Source organism: Trachypithecus francoisi, unplaced genomic scaffold (genome assembly GCF_009764315.1).
Source record: "Trachypithecus francoisi isolate TF-2019V2 unplaced genomic scaffold, Tfra_2.0 Lachesis_group14, whole genome shotgun sequence".
Classification (NCBI taxonomy): Eukaryota; Metazoa; Chordata; class Mammalia; order Primates; family Cercopithecidae; genus Trachypithecus; species Trachypithecus francoisi.
The window spans coordinates 30,069,239-30,081,190 of NW_022681459.1; the positions used below are offsets into that span (position 1 = coordinate 30,069,239).

General features: G+C 45.1%; 1 protein-coding gene across 4 annotated transcripts in view; it reads left to right on the forward strand.

The window, feature by feature from the left end:
- Window positions 1-11,309, forward strand: part of PKNOX1 (PBX/knotted 1 homeobox 1) — a 70,396-nt gene extending 59,087 nt beyond the window's left edge. For 2 of the 4 annotated variants that reach the window (XM_033232605.1, XM_033232606.1), the window contains exons 10-11: window positions 3,540-3,712; window positions 7,664-8,511. In XM_033232605.1, the coding sequence (XP_033088496.1) occupies window positions 3,540-3,712; window positions 7,664-7,875 (385 nt within the window). In that variant the 3' untranslated portion in view covers window positions 7,876-8,511. Of the gene's footprint in view, window positions 1-3,539; window positions 3,713-7,663 lie in introns of all 4 variants that reach the window. The other 2 variants (XM_033232603.1, XM_033232607.1) reach the window with 2 other exon arrangements.
- The last annotated feature ends 643 nt before the right edge of the window (window positions 11,310-11,952 follow it).

The window sequence follows — 11,952 nt, forward strand, 5'->3', positions numbered from 1 at the left end:
CCATTCCTAGGAGAGAAACGCCCAGGAGGACATTTCATAAAACGTCCCCTTCTATTCCTGCTGTCAAACATTGCTGTGGACACTTAGACTGTGGCCACAAGCCCGTGTTCCTAAGTGGCACTGAAGTGGGGGGTGGTGTTCCATTTTGGTTATTAGTCACTTGTCTCATTTTTTAAATTTACTTATTGTTCAGGTGTAGGAAACAATTTCAGCTTAATAAAACTGGCATGCATAAAAGAAGAAAGCACAAATTCTTCCAGTTGTAAACATTATTCTCTTTATCTTAACTGTGCTAAAATGTGAACTTGTTGAAATGCCAGCAAGAAAGTCTTCGTCTTTGTGCAGTCGTGTGTGCAGGAGGTATGCTTCGGGGTTGCATAAGTAATTCCATGATCCTGCATTCTTGCCATTCTTTTAGATTTGGGTAGTCACAACAGACTATACTGTTTGCGTTATTTCCTGTTAAATCTTTTAAATAGAATATTAACAAAAATTTAAAGATTCTGAGTATGTTGTTGCTGTGATGGTTGTTATCTACTGCTTGTGTTCTTGGTTATTTTCCTGGAGTCTGTGTGGAAACCACATGCTTTGGCTGGGGCACACCCGTAGTGGGTGGGCTGAAGTGGGAGGGATGCTTCTCTGGATGTGCTGGTGCCCAGTCACTGCTCAGCACCCTCCCGCTTTCCTTCATTCATGATTTCCGGTGTTCCCTGACTTGCTACTATGTTGCATTAACAAATTGTCTTATCTAGGTTTAGTATCAACTTTTAATTTTTAGTATTAATAACAGTTTAATAATATAACTTCTAAAAATTCTAAATTTCTGAACTCTTTAATATTTGTAGCTATTTTTACTTTTTGTGACTTTCTTTTCTTTTCTATTTACAAACATTACATCCTGGAGTGAAATGTACACACTCATCATTAGCTCATGCCTCTGCTGGTAGCAGTTTTGAATAAGAAGGATTTAAAAACACATTACAGGCTGGGCATGGTGGCTCACGCCTGTAATCCCAGCACTTTGGGAGGCCAAGGGCGGATCATGAGGTCAGGAGATCGAGACCATCCTGGCTAACACAGTGAAACCCCGTCTCTATTAAAAATACAAAAAATTAGCCGGGCATGGTGATGGGCGCCTGTAGTCCCAGCTACTTGGGAGGCTGAGGCAGGAGAATGGCGTGAACCCGGGAGGTGGAGCTTGCAGTGAACCGAGATGGCGCCACTGCACTGCAACCTAGGCGACAGAGCGAGACTCCATCTCAAAATAAATAAATAAAAATAAATAAATAAAAACACATTACAGGCCAGGTGCAGTGGCTCACACCTATAATCCCAGCACTTTGGGAGGCCGAGGCAGGCACATCATGAGGTAAAGAATTCGAGACCAGCCTGACCAACATGGTGAAACCCTGTCTCTACCAAAAATAGAAAAATTAGCTGGGTGTAGTGGCATGCACCTGTAATCCCAGTTAGTCAGGAGGCTGAGGTAGGAGAATGGCTTGAAACTGGGAGGCAGAGGTTGCAGTGAGCCAAGATTGCACCACTACACTCCAGCCTGGGCAACAGGGTGAGACTCCATCTCAAAAAAAACCAAAAAAACAAAAAAAACCCAACACATTCTAATAGCAGTGGGGCCTTCCCTCCCAGGTCTTGCTGGGGTTGTGGGTAGCCATGGAGCTTGTGCTGCAGGGATCACCAGGTTCCTCTAAATGAGGCATGGTGGGATCCGATCTGCCTCATTATTATTAGACCGTGTCCTAATATGATTGTAGCTATTTTGAAACCTTGGACTTTTAAAATTAAGCAACGTTAGAGCTGATCCAGTTCCAGTTCTGTTGTTTTGCAGAGGGGGGCACTAAAAAAAGAGAGAAGTTGTCACAGTGACACACCGGAGTAGAATCTGAGTCTAAAAGTAATGCTTTTATTTCCCTGATATTGTGAACGTGGCTACTCAGCTATCCAGACCGAGAAGTCTGGCTTTTACTAGATGAGCAATGTGTGACTCTTAGCAGGAGGTCAACTACTTTATCACTCATGTTACTGAACAAAGAAGACAGAAATGAGGCCTTAAGCATGGCTGGTATTGTCACTTCTGCATGAGGTTGGGGTAATGCGTGAATCTGGACGGGTTCTGGTTTCACAGGCACTTTCATGGGACGGATGTTGTTTTTCTTTCCGTTTCTTTCCATTGCAGCTTCTTTTGTAGCAAAGTGGCCCAGTCGGTGGCATAGGGTGGCAGGTGCACCAGAACGCATGTCTGGGCCGCTATCTTTGTCCTCCAGTCACTGCAGGAGGAAGAGCCGGCCTGGGAGTTTGAGTCTCCTTGCACTTTCTCAGATTTAAAGGCAACAGCTCAGAGCATAAGAATGAGAACTAAAGACAGCAGCCCTTAATCTTCATGTGTTTTGAGATTGCTGTCATACTCACTTGATATGAAACAATGTCTACCCTGCCTTGCCAACCTGTGACTGTTGGGCCGGATGCGGTGGCTCACGCCTGTAATCCCAGCACTTTGGGAGACCAAGGCGGGCAGATCACAAGGTCAAGAGATCGAGACCATCCTGGCCAACATGGTGAAACCCCTTGTCTACTAAAAGTACAAAAATTAGCTAGGCGTGGTGGTGTGCGCCTGTAGTCCCAGCTACTCAGGAGGCTGAGGCAGGAGAATCGCTTGAACACGGGAGGCGGAGGTTGCAGTGAGCTGAGATCGTGCCACTGCACTCCAGCCTGTGCAACAGGGAGAGACTCCATCTCAAAAACACAAAAACAGTGTCCAGCCTGCCTTGCCAACCTGTGATTGTTGCTGGTCTCGTTCTCTGTGGCGTCTTATCACAGGTGTGAGTTCCTAGTTTGACAGAGCCGCTAACGTCTGTTGGGGATTTCATCACTGCTGGTGAATATGTGCCGTGCTGGCCACATGTCTAGGGCCACTGGATGACTTACGCCTTCAGTCATCTAAGAAACAGCTCATCATTGGGAATAGTTTTTGAAAAGATGCAGTTCTTGCCTTAGATTGTGCTTTGTGGTGAAACGAGGAGGTGGCAGTCCCATTCCCTGATGGCTCAGACATGTTGCCACCCAGAGGCTCTGCCACGTTGGTGATCTGGTGACGTCCAGACGAGTGCAGACTGCCCGGTTGTCTCAGGCATGATGACACTACAGAAAGTCTTGCTTCTTTAACATTTTTCTTCCTTAGGGAAAATAGTGTCAGATTCACAAATTCAAGAGTATCATCTATGTTGTTATGAGTATCTAGTTCACAAACACACACTAAAGGAGTTAAGGCAAAAAAAAAAAAAAGTGCCATGGACAAGTTGGTCCTTATTTACATGATTTTTAAAACAACAGGCTCTGTGTTTCTGGGCATTTAGATAATTTAGAATAGTGTTGAGTCCTCTTAAGTAGTTCTTATAGTCAAGAATGTGAGTTATTCTTTGTAGCATGGTTCATAGAGCAGCGTGTTTGCTGGGATTTTTTAATCCTATATAGGGGTCTTTACGGAGTCTGTTTTCATGGAAGCTTCTCTTTGTCGTCCCCAGGTTCATCAATGCCAGAAGACGAATTCTTCAGCCAATGTTGGATTCAAGTTGTTCAGAGACCCCCAAAACAAAGAAAAAGACAGCTCAGAACCGGCCAGTTCAGAGGTTTTGGCCTGACTCTATTGCATCAGGAGTCGCACAGCCACCGCCGAGCGAGCTCACCATGTCAGAAGGTACGGGTGGCTGGCCAAGGCCAGACATGGTGGACCGTGGGGTGGGGATTATGAACAAGAGGCCTGGATCGGGCCTGTTAGCTGTGAGCCTCAGGTCATGCGGTGAACGAAAGTACATGTGGTTCTCTTTCTCTGCAACTAAAACATGAGGAAGCTGCATTCTGGGTGCATGGGAGCTCTCGGTGAGAGTTAGTAGTAGAGAATGTAAAACACATGATAGAAATATGAAATCATTAATTCTGCCTCCAAGACACAGTCATGGACAGTGGATCTTCTCCTTTGCTTCTGTGTTTACTCTCCTTTTCCCTCCGACTCCAGGTGCAGAGGAGGGACTTACCCCGTTCTCACCATGTGTCTTCTTTCTCTTCATCCTCCATGCCCTGCTCTTGTTTTTGCTTATTCCCTGTGGCCTCTGCCCTCCCCCCTGACACAGGCAGTCATTCTGATGTGTTTTATAGGCATCTGTCTGTTCGTGTGAGGTCTTCATATTTTTGATGGTTTTGTGTGCATGTGTTTTTTTTTTGTTTTTTTTTTTGAGACGGAGTCTCACTCTGTCGCCCAGGCTGGAGTTCAGTGGCGCCATCTCGGCTCACTGCAACCTCTGCCTACCAGGTTCCCGCCATTCTCCTACCTCAGCCTCCCGAGTAGCTGGGACTATAGGTGCCCACCACCACGCCTGGCTAATTTTTTGTATTTTAGTAGAGACGGGGTTTCACCATGTTGGCCAAGATGGTCTCGGTCTCCTGACCTCGTGATCTGCCTGCCTTGGCCTCCCAAAGTGCTGGGATTACAGGCATGAGCCACCGCGCCCGGCCTGTGTGCGTGGGTTTTTAAGTATATGTAAATGGTGGTATTTCCTCTTCTTTTTTTTCTGGCAGCGATAGAACCTTATTCAGTTAGGAAAGTTTGGGGCCATTATTTCTTCAACCATATTTTCTGACCTTCCTCCTGCAGCCCTTTTTAGGGACTTCAGTGCCTGTGTATTAGGTGGTGAAAAGTTTCACACAGTTCCTGATGTTCTTTCCAGTTTGTTAGATTCTCTGTGTTTAATTTTGGGTGATTTCTGTGACTCTCCTCCTGCTGCACTAATCTTTTCTTCTGTACGGCTTCATCTTACACTCATCCCATCCAGTGTGGTTTTCATCTCAGACCTTGTAGTTTTCATGTCTCCAGAAGTTCTGTTTGAGTCTTTCCTGTCTTTCATGAGTCTACTTAAGTTTTGAACACACAGAATACAGTTGCCACCACTGTTTTGATGTCGTTCTCTGCGAATTCTAACATCTGTCAGCTCTGGGTCAGTTTCAGCTGATTGATTTTCCTCCTTATGACAGGTTTTCCTGCCTCTTCCATGCCTAGTCATCTCACTGGATGCCAGGCATTGGGAATTTGGCTTTTTGAGGTGCTGGATGTTTTTGTATTCCCGTAAGTCTTCTTGAGCTTTGCTCTGAAGTGCAGTTAGGTCACTTGGGAGCAGTGTGATCCTTGTGGGTTGTCCCCAGCAGTGCTCAGGCTAGTGCAGATTATCCCAGCTGAAGCCAGACCTTCCTGAGTTCTCCATCCGGTGCCTGAAGACAATGAGTTTTCCAGGCTACCTGTGTGAGCGCTGGGCTCTGTTCTCTGTGGTCTTTTCAGACGGTTCTTCCCGCGACCTCAAGTCAGTTCCCTGTGGCAGGTGCTGATGGGTTCTCCCCTGAATGCGCAGGTGACTTTGCGCGGGGGGTGCTGGCCCCCGGGTTCGGATGGGCTGTGAATCACACTTATTTTGTCTCCATTTAGCCTTTCTTGAGTTGTGTTATATGCATTTAAACCAGAGCGTCCTCAAGTACTGCTGTGACTGCATTCTTTAGGTTTGGATGTGTGGTGGTCTTCTGTTTAAAGAATGTACAGCTAGAAAGTTATTCTGTTTCTCCCTCTTTCTCTGTCTCCCTCTGTCAGAAAAGGCAATACCTATCTATTGAGGAAAGACATTCAAACAATGTTCAGTGAAAAGTAAATCTCTCTTCCATCCTGGCTTCTACTTCTCCAGGGACAACCATTGTTACCAGTTTCCTGTACAAGCTCCAGTGCATACACAATATGATATTGTATGCACAGACATGAATGAATGAAAGTGTATCTCTTTTAAATTTTTTTTTTGGCCGGGCGCGGTGGCTCAAGCCTGTAATCCCAGCACTTTGGGAGGCCGAGACGGGCGGATCACGAGGTCAGGAGATCGAGACCATCCTGGCTAACAAGGTGAAACCCCGTCTCTACTAAAAATACAAAAACTAGCCGGGCGAGGTGGCGGGCGCCTGTAGTCCCAGCTACTCGGGAGGCTGAGGCAGGAGAATGGCGTAAACCTGAGAGACGGAGCTTGCAGTGAGCTGAGATCCGGCCACTGCACTCCAGTCCGGGCGACAGAGCGAGACTCCGCCTCAACAAAAAAAAAAAAAAAAAAAATTTTTTTTTTTTTGGACAGAGTTTCTGTCTGTCGCCAGGCTGGAGTGCAGTGGTGCAATCTCAGCTCACTGCGCCTTCCGCTTCCTGGGTTCAAGCAATTCTCCTGCCTCAGCCTCCCGAGTAGCTGGGACTACAGGCACACACCACTACACCCAGCTAATTTTTGTATTTTTCGTAGAGACAGGGTTTCACCATATTGGCCAGGCTGGTCTCAAACTCCTGACCTCATGATCCGCCCACCTTGGCCTCCCAAAGTGCTGGGATTACAGGCGTGAGCCACTGCTCCTGGGCCTCTTAAAATTTTACCCAGATGTTAGCATATCACATAACACTGTCTCTACTTTCTTTCATTACTTATTAATACATCTCGCAGAGTTTTACAGATGAGTAAATGTTGGTCCACTGTATTGTTTAGTAGCACCATAGCAATAGCATTCCATTGTTTAATTTTGTTTTATTTTATTTTTTTGAGACAGGGTCTTGCTCTGTCACCCAGGTTGGAGTGCAGTGGGGCAAGCTTGGTTCACTGCAGCCTGAACCTCCTGGGCTCAACTGATCCTCCCGCCTCAGCCTCCTGAATAGCTAGGACTACAGGCATGCACCACCATGCCCAGCTAATTTTTAAATTTTTTGTAGAGATAGGGTCTGCCTATGTTGTCCAGGCCGGCTGGTCTGGAACTCCTGGGTTCAAGGGATCCTCCCTCCTTGGCCTCCCACAGTGCTGGGATTACAGTTGTGAGCCACTGTGCCTGTCCTTTCCATTGTTGAGTGTTTTTAATTTGGGCCTTGCTCGGGGATATTTGGGCCATTTCCATCTTCTGCTGTTAGGTTTTACAACAGGCACTGGCATGTGACAAGGTTTCTCTTCTTTCACACGAATCTTCCTCTTTCTGTATTCTCCTTTGTACTTTGTTTCTCCACTATATTCTTGTGTCTTTCTTCTGTGTTTTTGGGTTTTTTGTTACTACAGTACTTTTTGCTCCATGAATCTGTGTTCTGTGTAGTCCTGATCTCCACTGAGGTTGTTCTTAGGCCGAGGCCTTATTAGCTAAGCGTGGCCTGAGGCTGATTTCAGAAGGAGTTTCTTTTTTGTTTTTTTTTGTTTTTTTTTTTTTTTTGAGACGGAGTCTCGCTCTGTCGCCCAGGCTGGAGTGCAGTGGCCAGATCTCAGCTCACTGCAAGCTCCGCCTCCCGGGTTTACGCAATTCTCCTGCCTCAGCCTCCCGAGTAGCCGGGACTACAGGCGCCCACCACCTTGCCCAGCTAGTTTTTTGTATTTTTAGTAGAGACGGGGTTTCACCGTGTTAGCCAGGATGGTCTTGATCTCCTGACCTCGTGATCCGCCCGTCTCGGCCTCCCAAAGTGCTGAGATTACAGGCTTGAGCCACCGCGCCCGGCTGGTTTTTTTTTTTTTAACTTTAGGTCAAACAAGCAAACAGTACCCAATTGAGTAATAAAGTGTTTTTCTGCGAGTACTAATTTAAATAATGACACACCTTCATCCTGCCGCAGGAGCTGTTGTCACCATCACCACTCCCGTGAACATGAACGTGGACAGCCTTCAGTCTCTGTCCTCGGACGGGGCCACCCTGGCGGTGCAGCAGGTCATGATGGCAGGGCAGAGTGAGGACGAGTCTGTGGACAGCACAGAGGAGGACGCGGGTGCCCTGGCCCCTGCCCACATCAGCGGGCTTGTCTTGGAGAACAGTGACTCCCTACAGTAGGGGCAGGAGCAGACGCACCTGACTTTTTAGAGTTTGCACAGCAAACATTTTACACAGTTTTATTTCTAATATGTTTTATATGTAGATATAGAAGAGTGCACTTTTGTATTTCATAGTAAGCTTAAAGCGCGTCTTTGCCGGTGCAGCGACTTCTTTCAAGAGTGTGTGTGTGTGTGTGTGTGTATTTTTAAAGAAATTCCTTAAAGGTTTAACGCTAGATTGTGAGGAATGACACACCACTCCCTCCCCACCTTGAATCCCTAATTAGATTAAGAAATAGCGCTGCCATTTTCTAAACCGTGATGCAGTTTTCACTTAGTTCTGTGGTTCCAGCAGATCTCAGTGGGCTGGCTTATTTGTGTGGCCCATGGATTTGAAAGAAGCCGCTGCACCCGAAACTGCCAGTGTGCAGTGACAACGGCACACGCCTAGACTGAGTGTGGTTTCGTCGTGAGTGGATGGATGGCAAGCTTAGCAAGCCTAAGTCCCCTCATGTTCAGTGAGCCTGTTTCATTTGCTATATATAAAAAGAAACTCCTATTTTTACCTTGCTGGAATTATTGGATAAAAAAGCTATTTTTATAAATTCGTTATGAATTGGATGATGACTATATTGAGGATAAAATTTCTAGAGAAAGAAACAATACATGCTTGCTATTAATATTTCAATTTGGAATGTTCTGAATTGACCAAATTTAATGAACCTGCCCAAAGTTAGCTACTGTTCCATGGTTCTTTGCTCTCCCAGGGTAGTGATGAGCATTTACTACTATAAAAGAAACAGCTATTTAATGAAATTTTGATATCTGCAAATTTTTGTTGATATGTAATGCTCGGATTGCATTTTACACTTGATCTAAACATGTATCGAAAGGTATTTGCTAAATAGGACTTCAGGTAAGTGAAGCGAATGGTAGCCAGTGATCCGTTAGGAGCTCTTACCATACATACTCCAGTCTAATTTAAATCTGACCACAGTTGCATGGTTGCTTTACCATGTTAGCTGTGTATTGTTTTAGAAGTTTTAAATTCAAAATATGTTATGCACAGAATGTTTATTATAAACTAATATCAAATGTGCTCTACCCCATTGGCTCAGAGCTAGGGCAAACAGCAGATATTCAGACTTTATGACTTAACTAGCCGACATCCCTGGAGTCCCAGCGGCGAGTTGGTCTGGCGAGGGCGCAGCAGCAGCCCCCACGGGTTGGCTCCCACATTTGCATTTGTGGCTGGTCTCCTGGTGTCAGTGTTCTCTTGTTGTACGTTGTTGCTTTTGACTTTCCAGAACCCTCCTGCTCACTTGACCATGTGAGATTTGGAATAACTGTAGGACTTCTGTTTCCTGGTAACAAGATGAACTGAAAGAGTGGGCTGGGTTCTGTTTTCTTTGGTTTTGATTTGTTTTCATTTGTTTACTTAGGAGTGGTGCTTTTTCTCAGAAAACAGGCCACAGTGTTTCATACAGAATGTCTTTATGTCATCTGAAATGGTATGGCCCAAGTTCATTTGTTTATAGGGTCGGGAATGTCTTTGATTCTTGAGAGTCAACAGTAATGATTGGTTGTAAGCCAAGGGACATTTTAAGCGAGTGAAGTGTTTTTTCTGGAACTGATTTTTCCCAGAAGAATATATTAATTGAAGTTAATCATAGGGGAGTACTTCTAGATAACTTAGAAGTCAGCAGGAAACAGAGAGAAATGTATTTTAAAATCTTTCAGGAGCTTTAACTGAAAGACTTGATTGTCAGCTCTTTTAGGGAGAGAATGACATTGTTGTTTTTTTTTTGGGACAGAGTTTTGCTCTTGTTGCCCAGGCTGGAGTGCAATGGTGCGATCTCAGCTCACTGCAACCTCTACCTCCCTGGTTCAAATGATTCTCCTTCCTCAGCCTCCCGAGTTGCTAAGATTACAGACATGCACCACCACGCCTGGCTAATTTTGTATTTATAATAGAGATGGGTTTCTCCATGTTGGTCAGTCTGGTCTCAAACTCCCGACCTCAGGTGATCCACCTGCCTCAGCCTCCTAAAGTGCTGGGATTACAGGCATGAGCCACCGTGCCCGGCCGAGAATGAAGCCACCATTGCATTCCTCGTTTGTGAACTGTTTTCTCATATTTTAAGTCAAGTCTACAAGATCATTTTAACCTAAGTTCCAACTTTGTTGGACTTCTTAAAATAAGCACCCATGAAAGCCAGCCGGCCCTTCCTCCTTCCCTCACCACTCTCCGTCTCTCGGGCTGCCTGCTCTTTAGTGTAGATTAGTGGAAGCCATTCGCAGAATGTAGACTCGTATATAGGTCACTGTTTCTTTCCCCCACTAGAAATCACATTCACTGAGCAGTGAATTTAAGAGCACTGCCCTTGCCCAGCTCAGTAGAGCGTGCCTTTCATTCCAGCTACTCGGGAGTCTGAGGCAGAGGATGGCATGTGCCAGGAGTTTGAGGCTGCAATGCACTGTGCTTACACCTCTGAATAGCCACTGCACTCCATCTTGGGCAACACAGTGAGACCCCATCTATAAAAAGAGGGCACTGCGTGAACCTTGGTGGCACTGGAAGCTCTGGCCTGAGAGTTAAACACCCATGCTGAATGGTACAGTGTGCATTCTCTCCAGCTGAAAACTTTCAACTTTCCTAAATTCTTACTAAATTCAGAGGAATCGGATAAAGATCATTTAGAGAGAGGGTGCTTATGGACATAGCCTGAGTTTCCTTTAACCTCTCTCCACTGGGTGCTTTTAACTAGCTTCTACATGGCAAGCCGTTTCAGTTTGTAAAATCACTGCCCAGCATGTTTGAGGTCAGTTGGCACCTTAAAACACCTGTTCCCCAGCCCTCGGACAGTGGAATCTGTAAAAGTGTGACCCCTTTAAGATTTCGTTTTAAATGATCAGATTCGATCCCAGTTTTATACTTGTTGAATTTTTCCCTATGAAGGCTCCCTTTGAATGTGTCTTGAGACCCAAATTGAGCATGTTGCTGTTGTTCCTGCCCTGCACCTGTTGAGGAGTGGCAGGGCTGGCTGTGCTGGGTTCCTGCACGCTTCTGCTGAGGGACTAGCTTGGCCTTTGCGCTTTGATTCCAGATAGTAAGATGAGTGGAAGTGTTTATCTAGTAGGCAAAGGAAACCCTCATGGCTAAGGGCTCCTGGAGTTGTGTCTGTGTGACCTGCGAGTGATCCGTCTCCTGCCTGTGTGAGGAAGCAGGGTGCCCAGCTGGGGTTCTGCCCCCTGCGAAAGCCCATTCCTGGCACTTAGAGACAGAAAGAACTCAGCAATCTTCTTTCGTTCTAGTTATGTTCGGTCTTTGAAACTGACAATCTTTGAAATGTGAATACTGTAACAATATGTTTTCTTGGATTGTTGTCTTTAAAAAGGATTTTTGTGAAGCAATTGATTTATCAAAGCAAAAAAATTAAAAATAGAAACTTGCTTTATGAATGGTTTATTCTATAAAGCTCATGTCACTGAAAACTGCTTTTCCATTTTAGGTAAAACATTGAGAGTGTTTTCATGTTTTCTGGTGACATGTAAGGTCTGTAGTGACCCCTGCATATTGGGAAACGAGGACCACACTGCATCGGACTATTCAGGTCCATTCACATGTCCAAGAATCTTTTCTTCAATTCCTTACTTTGTTCATTCATTGGCTGTCCAGGCAGAAAATGGAAACAGGTAGCTTTTATGTTTTTATTATAGTTTTCTATAAATCTAATTATTCTGATAGTTACAAGAAGATAGTTACAAGATAGTTACAAGAAGATAGTTACAAGAAGTTCCTGAAGGTTTAAAAGGTACATTGAAACAATTTCAGAGGGTTTTTAGTCTTTGTTATCCAAAGTGTTATAACCCAACAACTGTTCATGCTTAGAGGCTAAAGTCAGCAGACTTAAGTATTTTAAAAACCACATCCAAAATTGTGCGTCTTGTTGGTGATTAGTAGTGACAGCTGACTGTATTGTTTCAGGAAATGTTTTTCATTGATTTACAGAAAACCGAGGCACTGTGTTGTGTCTACAGCTCCCTCAGGTCGGAGGTGAGAGGACGGACATGAGCTTGATTAGTGTGGGGTCTC